General features: G+C 41.3%; 2 protein-coding genes across 2 annotated transcripts in view; one reads left to right on the top strand and one right to left on the bottom strand.

The window, feature by feature from the left end:
- The window catches only part of ripor3 (RIPOR family member 3), a 107,456-nt gene extending 103,855 nt beyond the window's left edge, over positions 1-3,601 (top strand). Inside the window, exons 22-23 of the mRNA XM_036571586.1 lie at positions 573-663; positions 3,125-3,601. Of these exons, the coding sequence (XP_036427479.1) occupies positions 573-663; positions 3,125-3,225 (192 nt within the window). The 3' untranslated portion in view covers positions 3,226-3,601. The remainder of the gene's footprint in view (positions 1-572; positions 664-3,124) is intronic.
- A 4,338-nt stretch (positions 3,602-7,939) lies between these two features.
- On the bottom strand, positions 7,940-8,895 carry LOC118808706 (bladder cancer associated protein). The gene has a single exon (XM_036571585.1). The coding sequence runs from the start codon at positions 8,769-8,771 to the stop codon at positions 8,508-8,510; it is 264 nt and encodes an 87-aa protein (XP_036427478.1). The 5' UTR covers positions 8,772-8,895; the 3' UTR covers positions 7,940-8,507.
- Positions 8,896-13,101: the final 4,206 nt, after the last annotated feature.

The raw sequence follows: 13,101 nt of genomic DNA, 5'->3' as shown, positions 1-13,101 counted from the left end.
CTGATGAAGGACTAGAGGATGACCAACACAAACTGTGCAGCAGCAGTTGAGGTATCGTCTCTGACCTTACATCTAGAAGTTGGACTGACAAGGTAGGAGTGTCTAATAGAGTGGACAGTGAGTGGACACAGTGTTTAAAAACTGATCCACTCGCACCAGCGCAACACACACTAACACACCACAACCACATCAGTGTTACTGCAGTGCTGAGAATGACCCACCACCCAAATCTCTGCTCTGTGAGGGTCCATGGGGGTCCTGACCACTGAAGAACAGGGTAAAAGGGGGCTAACAAAGTATCAGAGAAACAGATGGACTACAGTCTGTAACTGTAGAACTACAGAGTGATTGTATATGTCATGTGAGGATCAAGTTGATGCTACAGATTTAGCCTTTAACCAAGACTTCTAGTGTGTGGTTAACTTATTCTGTGTAATATAGATGAATCATCTACAAGGAATGAGCACCAGATGGCTCAGTCTCTTCACATCTGGATTATCTATAGATTACCCCAGATTAGGGCTGATACGGGGTGGATGAGCTGAGATTAAGGGGTGTAATCTGTCTCCTAGGCGACGGAGAGCGTGGAGCAGGTTGCTGAGCTGTGGCGCTCCGCGGACGAAGATTTGAGGAACGCTGCCAGAGAGACCGTGCTTTCATTTGGTAACCATGGACACCTTTCAGTCAACCTTTGAACCTGGTGCCACATGTCGTCGCTGTCCTAAGAAAAACAAGCATCTCCAAAATAGTAACTTTACAGGAGAGGGCAAAAACGCTCTTTACTGTCAATGTAAGTTAAAGAAAATACGATTTTATTCTAAGCAATTTTGGGGCATTTCTGTTGGTCCAATCATCACACAATGTAACGGACGGCTGTTGAGCTCAAATTATGCAGAAAAGCAAAAATCGCGAAAAAATGGAGATGTTTTTCATTAGACAGTGACGATATGCACCCAAAATACTTCAGACAGCACAGGCTGACATTGGCTCCTTATTCAAATTTTGCCATTCCACCTTAAATGTGCTGCGTTTATTGAGTTTATTGCGGTGAAGTCAAGCAAGGCATACAAAGTGTCCTCTATTTAAACTGTTCAGTAATTGTTTGGTTTGTTTTACACTGTTGTTCATAGTTTATGATTAGTTTTTCTATAATGAACTGTATAATTCAAATACATTTTCCAGTCCACTGTTTGTTCTGGTATCATGTAAAACAAACAAAACACTGTTGTCGGAAGAAAACCTTGTATTCTCCGTTTTTTAATTTTTTACATATTCTGAAAATGCCTGTTGCTCTTTACATTGTGTGTAAATTTCATGATGAATGGACCAAAAGAAATGGCTCAAAATGACTTGGAAAGATGTCTGGTTCCATTGACTTACATTAAAAGTAAAGTAGGTTTTTTCCTTCTCCTGTAAAGTTGCCATTTTGGAGATACGAGGTTTTGTTCCGACAACAGCGAAAAGCACAACAACCTGTGTGCCACAGTCTCCTCTGTCCCTGCCTTCATCTGTTTCTTGCCCTGTGTTGTAGCCATGTGCTCTTTTAGCCTTGTGCTCCGCCCTTTCCTCCGCCTTCCCTATTAGTATCCTCACCTGTCTGTAGTCTGACTCCTCCCTCTCCCAGGTGTTCCCCGTTTGTTCTAGCCTTTATGAAGCCCTTTGTTTCAGTCAGTGTTGGTCTGGTCTATTCATCACTTTGTTATGTGTGGTTGCTGTGTGACTGCCTGATGTTTGGTTTGCTCAGTGTTTCTTTGTTAAGCGTAGTAGTTTGTTATTTTGTGTTTTATGTGTCTACGAGTCTGTTTCGTTCATTAAAGTGTGCTCGCAAGTACATCCAGCCTCCTTGCTCACTACACACAGACTACAGACAGGTGAGGATACTAATAGGGAAGGCAGGGAAAGGGCGGAGCACATGAACCATCTTTAGCACATGGCTACAGAGCATAGGCTACAGCACAGGGCAAGAAAACAGATGAACAGTGTGTCCCAATTCAGGGGCTGCGTCCTTTGAAAGGCGTGGTCTATGAAGGCGTGTCCTTCGAAGGCTGCTTAGATCCACGAAGGCTGAACCGAGACAGTCTGTCCTACGGTGGATTTTCTGTTTGCGTCACAGCACCGCTGTTCCCGCCCTCACCGCTGTTCCCGCCCTCACCACTGTTCCCGCCCTCACCGCTGCGCCACGAAACGCTGTTCCTGTCCAGTTCTTTTAAAGTTCTTTAAAGATGGAAAAAAACTTTAATTTTAGTTTTTTTTGTTTTTTTTTTTCATTTATTAGAGCTGGAGATGCTTTACAGTCAGCTACTGATGAGTTTGTTTGTTTGTTTGTTTTTTGTTTTTCATTTGTATCGTTAGCCATTCGCCTCAGTTTAAACCCAATACTTATATTTAACTTATATTTAAGAGTGAACTCTTCAGCCACCGTTCACTCCTCTATTGATGCCCACGTTCTCGAATCCTCGCCGACACACGATGAACCTTGGGGTATGTTAGCTGGCGAAGGATCCACCCATTGGATCCTTCATTGCCATGGAAAAGGAGGACACATTTCTCGGCCGCGTATGAAGGAGGCTTCGAAATGAGACAGTCTAGTCCCGCCGCTGTGACTCAATCGACCTCCAAATGCAGCCTCCGAAGGACGCAGCCCCTGAATTGAGTCACACGGGAAGTCAGGGACAGAGGAGACCGAGACACTGTGGTAGCCTTCAGTAGGCCAACTGTTCCTTAAAACATAATTTTACATATTTAATTACTATTTGAAAGTAGCTGTGATTAAGAAATAATGGTTTTATTTTGGTTTTATCCCAAAACATGCCAAAACTTTCTCAATCCACTAATGCTACTGTACTAAACGGCATGTTCAGAGTAGTAACAGTACTAATTTGATGTGCTATTGAGTATGTTATAGTTAGACCCAAGGGTTCAAAACTTAACACCTGGCAACCCACACTGGCAGCTAGACCAGTGGCTCGGTCACCTGGGTGCACGCCTATAAAACCAATTTGATCCAGGCCTGCTGAAGCTCCGAGACTCGACTTGGACTCGCATGAATCGGCTTGTGAACATCTCGGTGTCGTAGTCTGAGTTGTGGCTTTTAACCGCGTCTGTACTGTCTCCTTTCCCACAGGTAAAAAAGGACACGCAGCCTTCCAGCGAATGGACCGGATCTGCAGTGAGTTACAGGAGGAGATTTACAAGAACCTGGACACAGAAATCACCATCTTCTAGAGACCTCAGCTAGGTTTTTAACCCCTAATCAGAAGATAGGCCTGGGCCAGTCATGAATTTCTAATGAGAAGAATGGAAGAGGCATAAAGCTCCACTAAAGATTTCACTTAGATGCAGAAATTTCAACAGTTCAGTTGCGCAGAACAGCCTATGATGCTTATCAGAGGTCATACAGGAGGACAGTGCTTGTGGCAGTCTGGTCACATCCTATGCAGTATGAAACTCAATGTTTTTGTATAAAACCCTTTTGGAGTGTAATATTTATAAAAATTGTATTCTATATTTCATCTATACAAAAAAAAACAAAGTGTAAACATGGAATATATTGCCAATAAATGTAAATAATGTGCCAAAAAAAGGAGAATCCCTGTGTGCAATGTGTTAAAAGTTGCTTTGCAGTAAAGGGCCTTCTATGACAATGATAGGTTATTTTTCCTAATACAATTGGAGATAAACACACACCGATCAGGCACAACATTCTGACCACCTCCTTGTTTCTACACTCATTGTCCATTTTATCAGCTCCACTTACTATATAGGTGCACTTTGTAGTTCTACAGTTACAGACTGTAGTCCATCTGTTTCTCTGATACTTTGTTAGCCCCCTTTTACCCTGTTCTTCAGTGGTCAGGACCCCCATGGACCCTCACAGAGCAGGTACTATTTGGGTGGTGGGTCATTCTCAGCACTGCAGTAACACTGAAGTGGTGGTGGTGTGTTAGTGTGCGTTGTGCTGGTACGAGTGGATCAGACACAGCAGTGCTGCTGGAGTTTTTAAACACTGTGTCCACTCACTGTCCACTCTATTAGACACTCCTACCTTGTCAGTCCACCTTGTAGATGTAAAGTCAGAGACGATAGCTCATCTGCTGCTGCACAGTTTGTGTTGGTCATCCTCTAGTCCTTCATCAGTGGTCACAGGACGCTGCCCACAGGACGCTGTTGGCTTGATATTTTTGGTTGGTGGACTATTCTCAGTCCAGCAGTGACACTGAGGTGTTTAAAAACTCCAGCAGCACTGCTGTGTCTGATCCACTCAGACCAGCGCAACACACACTAACACACCACCACCACGTCAGTGTTACTGCAGTGCTGAGAATGATCCACCACCCAAATAGTACCTGCTCTGTGAGGGTCCATGGGGGTCCTGACCACTGAAGAACAGGGTAAAAGGGGGCTAACAAAGTATCAGAGAAACAGATGGACTACAGTCTGTAACTGTAGAACTACAAAGTGCACCTATATAGTAAGTGGAGCTGATAAAATGGACAATGAGCGTAGAAACAAGGAGCTGGTCAGAATGTTATGCCCGATCGGTGTATATCCACCTATTCAGGCTACAGCAGTTTAGCCCCACCCACTCAAGCTGACTGAGGATGTTTGAGCCTGGACTGCTTTTTGAAAGAGGCACAATGCAGGGCTGCCAATCAGAAGAGAGCTCATTTACATATGTCAGACTTAAAGGCACAGTAACAAAAAAGCGTGGGATGAAGTGAGGCTGGAAAATGGGCATGTAAAAATGTTTTTGGTACATAAAACCACACAAACGTTATAAGTGGACCTCAACGCAGGAAAAATAAAAATGCAAAAAAAAGGTACTTTATGGGCCACTTAAGGGTTCTGGAGCCGACCATCATGAACAACTGCACTGTAAAAAATCTTGTCAGGTGAAATGATCCTAAATTTAGTCAATATATCTAATACTTCTCATTTTGAGATGGTTGTGCACTTATTATTAGATGATCTATATTATTTCTAGACATTTTTACTTGTTTTAGGTCATTTTATCAATTTATCTCACTATATTGGTAGATAATCTTGCTGGTTTTAAGCACATTTCTTAAAACAAGCAAAATTATCTACCAGTATGGTGAGATAAATTTAATAAACTCACTTAAAACAAGTAAATAATGTTCAGAAATAAGGTAAATAATCTTAAAATAAGCTTACAACAATCTCAACAGGGGAAATATTAGATTTGTTGCCCAGATTTAAGATCATTTTACTTCACAAGACACTATTTTTTGCAGTGTGGAGAGTCTAACATGGAGAGGAATGTGTGAAAGGCTGAAAACTGATATTGTGGCAAACACGGCCTTTAACCTGTATTCATGTGAGAGGAGTTATTCACACAGACACTGGGCCAGTTTCCCAGACTCAGGACTAATTAATAGAGACTGCTGCAGTAACAGCCTCTACTCTTCTGGAAAGGCTTCTAGGTGTTGAACATTGCTGTGAGGATTTGATTGAGCATTAGTGAGGTCAGGTACTGATGTTGGATGGTCAGTTCTGGATCAATAATCATCCCAAAGGTATTGGATGGAGCTCCATCACTCCAGAGAACACAGTTCCACTTCTCCACAGCCCAATGCTGGGGGGCTTTATACCCCTCTAGCCCACGCTTGGCATTGGACATGGTGACCTTAGGACCATTCTACTGGTCAGTGCTTTTCTATGAGATTAGACAAGCTGCTTTAAGACCTTAAAGTAGCTGAATTCACTCAATAGAAGTACCGTCTGGATATTTTTGCATAGATAGTGTATAACAGTGTTGTGACAGCGCAACATATTTGTTCTGTCCCGAGTTGAGAGGGCTGGAGCAAGCACAAGAACATGTGATGAACGTGTGAAGACTGAAAGCTTATACTATAGTAAACACAACCTTTAACCTGTGTTTATGTGAGTGCTACCCACAGGGCTACACTTATCACAAGGGTTGCATATTAAAGGGAAATTCCACTAATCTTTCACAATTTCTGCATAACTCAATCGCTGATATGTAAACAGAGATTCAGAGTGGTTTGGTGTGAAATGGTTCAGATGTCTTTACAGTGGTGGTGATAGAAACCAGGGGTCGCCATGACTACAACACAAATATAGACATTTTATTTACTATCCAGAACCACCAGTGAACCTACACGAGTCTTCTGAGTTTATATGGAATGTTGATGATGGTAAAATAGTGATAAATTTTGAAAAATTAGTTGTTTTGGGGACTATTTGGCCTCACAATACCTTGCATATGTCCCTTAATTATAAATGGATTTCAAAAATAAACCTAAGACCAAAATCTTCTGAAAAACTATCGTAAAACAATATGATCAGGCAGTGAATTCATAACCATTTCATGTAGGAACTTTCTGTGAGGGAGCTTTCAGAGGTGGACGTCTGGTTCCTATCACCACCACTGTGAACAGTTCTGACTCGGTAAGTTTGGAGCGTTTCACACCAAACCACTCTGAACGACTGTTTTTCCATCCTAACTAAATTTTGAGAAGATCAGTGGAATTACCCTTTTAAATAATAGCACAGTCTGGAATTATTGCGCAAGTTTAAATGCTTTATCAAGATTAAGACGTTGCCTAAGTGTCTGGATTTGCCTTGAAAAGCACCCTAAAGCTTACAGGCATTTAAATGTGGCCCACAGATGACGTGTTTAATTGAAAACAGAAAAAAAACCCATAAGAGGTCAACGCTACACGAAACCCGTCTAATTTCTTTAGACAGCAAAAACAAGAAGTTACACACAAAAAACATACATTCATTGATTTTCAAATCTGTTTCTTTAAAAAGCAGAAGCAAAGCAACATATGGATCAGTATAAGGTGCAGTGAAAGAATTTTACATGGTCTGTTCAGATCACCCAAAGGGGAACTCCACTCATTTCTCAAATTTGTGTACAATTCAGTGTGTGAGATGTAAACAGAGTCATTCAGAGTGGTTTGGTGTGAAATGGCTCAGATTTCTTTACAGTGGTGGTGATAGGAACCAGGGGTTGCCCTGAGTACACTCTTTAAAAAGATGATTCTTCAAGGATTTTTAGTAAAGAAAATGAACACTCAAAGAACCCTTTGCATCATAAAAGTTCTTCGGATTGACGGAGAATGTGCATGATATAGACGGTTCTATATGAAACCTTTTTTAAAAGTGTTCTTCTATTGTTACGAGCTTGACACCGTAACAACAGTAGAACCCTTTGGGGTGCTATATAGAACCATTTCCCTAAAGAACCATCTACAGCACATTTGTCCATCGATCTGAATGCTTCAATGATGCCAAGAATCATTTAATCATGCAAAGGGTTTTCTGAGAGTTCACGGTTCTATACTGAACCTTTTTCTTAACTATAGAACCCTTGAAGAATCATCTTTTTCAAGTTTTTAAAACACATATGGGCATTTTATTTACTATCCAAAACCACCAATGAACCTACACACGTCTTCTGAGTTTATATGCAATGTTAATGACTAGTGAAAATCTGAAAGGTTTTCTTTGGGGACTATTTTGCCTCACATCTTGCATGTATCCCTCCACCATGAATGGATTTTAAACATATGTTTTAGGCCAAAATAACCTCAAAACTATCATAAAACAATTTCTCCGACGTCATTCATAACCATTTCATGTAATAACTTTCTGTGAAGCGAGTATTTCACACCAAACCACTCTGAATGACTGTTTATATATGAAAAATCAGTGGAATTCACCTTTGATTTTAACCCAAAATTTCAGTGAATACATGTAAAAATGGAGATCACGTAAAACATCCAATCTGGCAACCATATTCAAAATCATTGAGGTGGTTTAAAAAAAGATCTGGTCATCTCGTGCTATTAGCACTGACACAACTACTGTAGAAACAGACGTAGATTTCAGTAGAAGTAGCCACTCCTTGCGTCAACACTGGGGCTATTGAGTCAGGCTGAGTCAGAACTTGATTTTACTGTGTAACGTGATTTTGCTCAGTGTGAACTTTATTGAATTAAAAGTTGCAACAGCATTGGAACAAATTGAGCCAGGTAACTCACACCCACTCGACCTCCAGTGCGCTCAATGTGGACATTCACCATCAACGAAAACACCTCAGAGCTCTAGAATCATACTGATCGTCAACACATGAACAGAAACAGGAGTTCCATCGATACAAACTCGTACAGACGCTCACACATTATCATCTACCCTTTGGAATCTTTCAGCATCCAGAAAATTAAAATTAAGGTTGTGCAGGATGAACACAACAGAGAGCAACCCTAGAAGCAACCCATGCAAGTTTCAGATCCCATAACCCGAAGTGAGGACACCTTTGACCCGCAGAATGGAGAATAAGGTCAGAGTGAAAGGGCAATTTGTGATAAATTATAGCAGGACTGCAGCTGGGTACGTTTTCCCACCATTTCTGGTGGGATTTTTGCTTATTCACAGTCTAGACAGAGATTGTCCAGGGTATGCGTGAGAATCATCAGGTAGGGTTTTTTTTTTTTTGGAGGATCTGGCAACTGAGTCTAGGTGCCCACAATGTTGGGGTCGTGTGCTGAGTCTGGCAGTGGAGAATCATGGCAGTGGTACAGAAAGCAGTTCCCCCAGCAGCTGTAGCAGATGAGAAACAGCGCCGCCAGGAACACTAAGGCACAAATGGTACACGGCTTCCTCTCCAGAAGGAAGCTGAGCAAGTAGAAGCCCATGAACATCGAGTGGTTGAACCACAGGGCTGGGTTCAACGGTTTGGGGATCAGGAGGACCGGAAGTAACCACTGGAGGCAGTACATTGTCTCTGCAGGGGATGGAGGTTGCCAGGTATCGGATCAGATATCCAAAACGACGGGATGGTGAGACACCAAGCGCTGGTGGAGCTCTGTGGGATCAGACAGGGCGTCCAAATATCAAGTCAGACCTTGAAGAGAAGGAGAGAAGACATGTTAGAGTGGGAGAAGAAAGGAGAGAAGAACTTTTTGTTGGCTATTAGATAACACTCGTTTAGTAACGCTTTGAGATTTCGGACCAAATAGCTTTGTATGATTTGTTTGGACATACTAAATTTTAAAGTCAAGTGGTGGAGCACTGCAGTGACACTGACAGGGTGTGTTGTGCTGGTGCGAGTGGATCAGACACAGCAGTGCTGCTGGAGTTTTTAAACACCTCAGTGTCGCTGCAGGACTGCGAACCAAAAACAACCAGCCATCAGCATCCTGTGACCACTAGGGCTGAAAGATAAATCACTTTTACAATCATTTTTATATGAAAATCGCAATTTGAAAGAGTTCAATTTTCAAATCACAAGAGCTGCAATTTTAATTATAACCTACATTATCAACAGCACTGCCTTAGTTACGAACATTAACTTTACATCAGCGCTTTTGAACTGCATGTAGATGAGTTAGACCAATCAGAAGCAACCAAACACCCATATGCTGTGACATCACAACCACAACTAACTGGCAGTCTGGCATATTCAGTGTTTTAGCCTAAACCAGAAAAAGTGGATGTTGTGGTTTCTTGGCCAAAAAAACAGGACTGGACTTCAGTTTACAGAAAATAATCACAATTTAAATCAGTCAAAATTTGATCAGAAAAAAAAAAATCACAATTAGATATTTTTCTTAAATCGTTCAGCCCTAGTGACCACTGATGAAGGACTAGAGAATGACCAACACAAACTGTGCAGCAGCAGTTGAGCTATCATCTCTGACTTGGTGGACTAACAAGGTAGGAGTGTCTAATAGAGTGGACAGTGAGTGGACACAGTGTTTAAAAACTCCAGCAGCACTGCTGTGTCTGTTTCTACACTCATTGTCCATTTTATCAGCTCCACTTACTATATAGGTGCACTTTGTAGTTCTACAGTTACAGACTGTAGTCCATCTGTTTCTCTGATACTTTGTTAGCCCCCTTTTACCCTGTTCTTCAGTGGTCAGGACCCCCATGGACCCTCACAGAGCAGGTACTATTTGGGTGGTGGATCATTCTCAGCACTGCAGTAACACTGACGTGGTGGTGGTGTGTTAGTGTGTGTTGTGCTGGTCTGAGTGGATCAGACACAGCAGTGCTGCTGGAGTTTTTAAACACCTCAGTGTCGCTGCTGGACTGAGAACAGTCCACCAACCAAAAATATCCAGCCGACAGCGTCCTGTGACCACCAATGAAGGACTAGAGGATGACCAACACAAACTGTGCAGCAGCAGATGTGCTATCGTCTCTGACTTGGTGGACTGAAAAGGTAGGAGTGTCTAATAGAGTGGACACTGAGGTGTTTAAAAACTCCAGCAGCACTGCTGTGTCTGATCCACTCGTACCAGTGCAACACACACTAACACACCCCAACCATGTCAGTGTTACTGCAGTGCTGAGAATGATCCACCACCCAAATAGTACCTGCTCTGTGAGGGTCCATGGGGGTCCTGACCACTGAAGAACAGGGTAACAAAGTATCAGAGAAACAGATGGACTACAGTCTGTAACTGTAGAACTACAAAGTGCACCTATATAGTAAGTGGAGCTGATAAAATGGATAAGGAGTGCAGATACAAGGAGGTGGTGTTAATGTTATGGTGTACGTGCAAGTGTAGTTATTTATTTCCCTGGTGATGATCTGACAGCCGGAGCAGCTGTACAGCAGCAGACACACTGCGTATTTTAAGTTTGTGCAGAGTGTCAAGTTATTTTTAGCCCTTGGCCTCGCAGTAAGGCTAACTAAACAAACGCGTAACCTCGTTTTTTTAATCAGCTGACTGAGAAACTGAGCTTGGTTTTGGTCGAAAAACGTATAATCGACCAAACACATCTCGAAATACCAACACAGATCCGAGCAAACACGACTCAAAGGCCCGACTTCGCCAGTTTCGTCAGGTGAAGTTAGCTTCACTGTCGAATTTCCGTTCCACCTTAAACAGCGCAGCGCTGAGACGGCGCCTCCGGAGTCAGTATAGCACCAGCGCGCCATTTAAGGTGGATCGGACAATTCGGAAAAGACGAGCTGATGTTAGCAGCCTTAACAGATCCCAGAGCTGAAGAATCCAGACAGGGCTTCGAGATTAAACTCTGACCGTGCTCGTCAGATGAGATCGGCGCTGGCCTCAGCTGGTCGCTGCAGTTCTGGACAGTCATCGGAAAAACACTCGGTTAGCCACACGGCTAACTTAGCTTAGCTCACAGCTAACCTAGCTAACGTTAAACTGCTGCGACGGGAGCAGCTAATAAGGCAGACAGCTGGTCTAAAAGCCCGGCAGGACAAAACCACCCACACGGTAGAGTCAGAGAGGAACAGCAGACCTGTCATTCTCCAGATTCAGACCCGCTTCTCTCTCACAAACACGGCGACACCGACTCCGCTAGCCCACCTCGCTCCTCCGACTGCGTACATCTAGCCCACAGTCAGGACCGCGCGGCTGTCCTCACGACGCCTGACTGTAAATCACAGTCCTCAGAGACATCCGATAGGGAAACGACATAAATAATAACAATAACAATAACAATAAGGCCGTTTCTTATCATTATTACTGAACAGCTCATAATTATTACCTAACACCTCATAATAATAAAATGTTCTTATGAGATGACATACTAAGTAACTTATATTAATGATCTCATAATTGTAACTTTCTTATTATGTAACAAAGTAAGTTATGATTGAGACATTAAGTCGTAATAATGAGATACTAAGTTGTAATCATGACATATCAAGTCATAATTGAGTTATTAAGTCATAATCATAAGTAAATAAGTTCTAATTATGAGACAATAAGTCATAATAATGAGATACTAAGTTGTAATTATGAGATATCACGTCATAATTATGAAACTCTAAATCATAAAAATAAGTTACAATTATGAGATATTAAGTCATAATCATGAGTTATTTAAGTCATAATCATAAGATATTAAGTTATAATTATGAGACATTAAGTCATAACAATGAGACACTAAGTTGTAATTATGAGATATCGAGTCATAATTATGAAACTCTAAATCATAAAACAAGTTACAATGAGTTATTAAGTCATAATCATAAGACATTAAGTTATACTTGAGACATTATGTTATAATTATGAGACATTAAGTCGTAATAATGAGATACTAAGTTGTAATTATGAGATATCATGTCATTATTATGAAACTCTAAATCATTATGAAAAAAATAAGTTATAAATATAAGATACTAAGTAATAATTGAGTTATTAAGTCATAATCATAAGAAAGTAAGTCATGATTATAAGATACTAAGTCATAATTATGAAAAGCTAAATCTTAATTATGAAACAATAATTTAGAATTATGAGATACTAAGTCATAATTAAAAGAAAGTAAATTATATTTATGAAACACTAAGTCAAAATCATGAATTTAAATGTTCGATCATTTTAATCACATAAAGCCAGAGGAGGTAGCCTATCGAATGGATTGTGAATATTGTGAACAATATTTCAAATGTGGTTTTACAGATAAAGTCCTAGTGTTGGGACCAAAGGTTATCCCCTTCAACCCCAGGCCTCCAACATAATATTATTCAAAAGAAATCTTGCAATTCTGACTAAACACTAATAACCATTTTAAGTCTAAGTTCTTAAGAGTCTTCAGACGCTGAGTTTGTGGAAAGAGAAAAAGGCTTCTTCATCTCAGCATCAGTGGCACGCAGGTCTCCGGAGACCATCTGCACAAATAAAGTGTTCTGACAGCGCCTTATGTATCCTGATACAACAGTTAGTTCCGGCCATGCGAGCTGATTGGTTGAGCAGCATTCTAACTGTGCTTTTATTTCACCATAACATCACAGTTTTTCACAAACACTGTATCACTCCGCTGACAAGCTGTTGCTAAGCAACGACTTTGACAGCTGTAGGAGACGCTCAAGACATTTGAACGTTTTTACTTCTTACTTTGCCACAAACAGAAAACGGACACTTTTAAGATCACGTTTGACCGACAGCCGATTTGGTCAGACTCTGAAGATGAGACGACACTAAATTCCCAAACTGTCATCACCACTGAGCAGCTTTTCAGTCGGCAGCTGTGACAGAAGAACAGCTGAACAACCTGGAATCAGCCAGAAATGAACCCAACACCATTCGCCAAACTAAATGGGCTATAAGATGCTTTACAGAC

The sequence above is a fragment of the Colossoma macropomum genome, unplaced genomic scaffold (assembly GCF_904425465.1).
Source record: "Colossoma macropomum unplaced genomic scaffold, Colossoma_macropomum, whole genome shotgun sequence".
Classification (NCBI taxonomy): domain Eukaryota; kingdom Metazoa; phylum Chordata; class Actinopteri; order Characiformes; family Serrasalmidae; genus Colossoma; species Colossoma macropomum.
The sequence above is the reverse complement of the archived record's forward strand: the minus strand, read 5'-3'. Positions and strand labels throughout refer to the sequence as shown.

Coding starts and splice junctions, on each gene's coding strand:
- LOC118808706 (XM_036571585.1), bottom strand. CDS start 8,771: ATGTACTGCCTCCAGTGGTTACTTCCGGTCCTCCTGATCCCCAAACCG.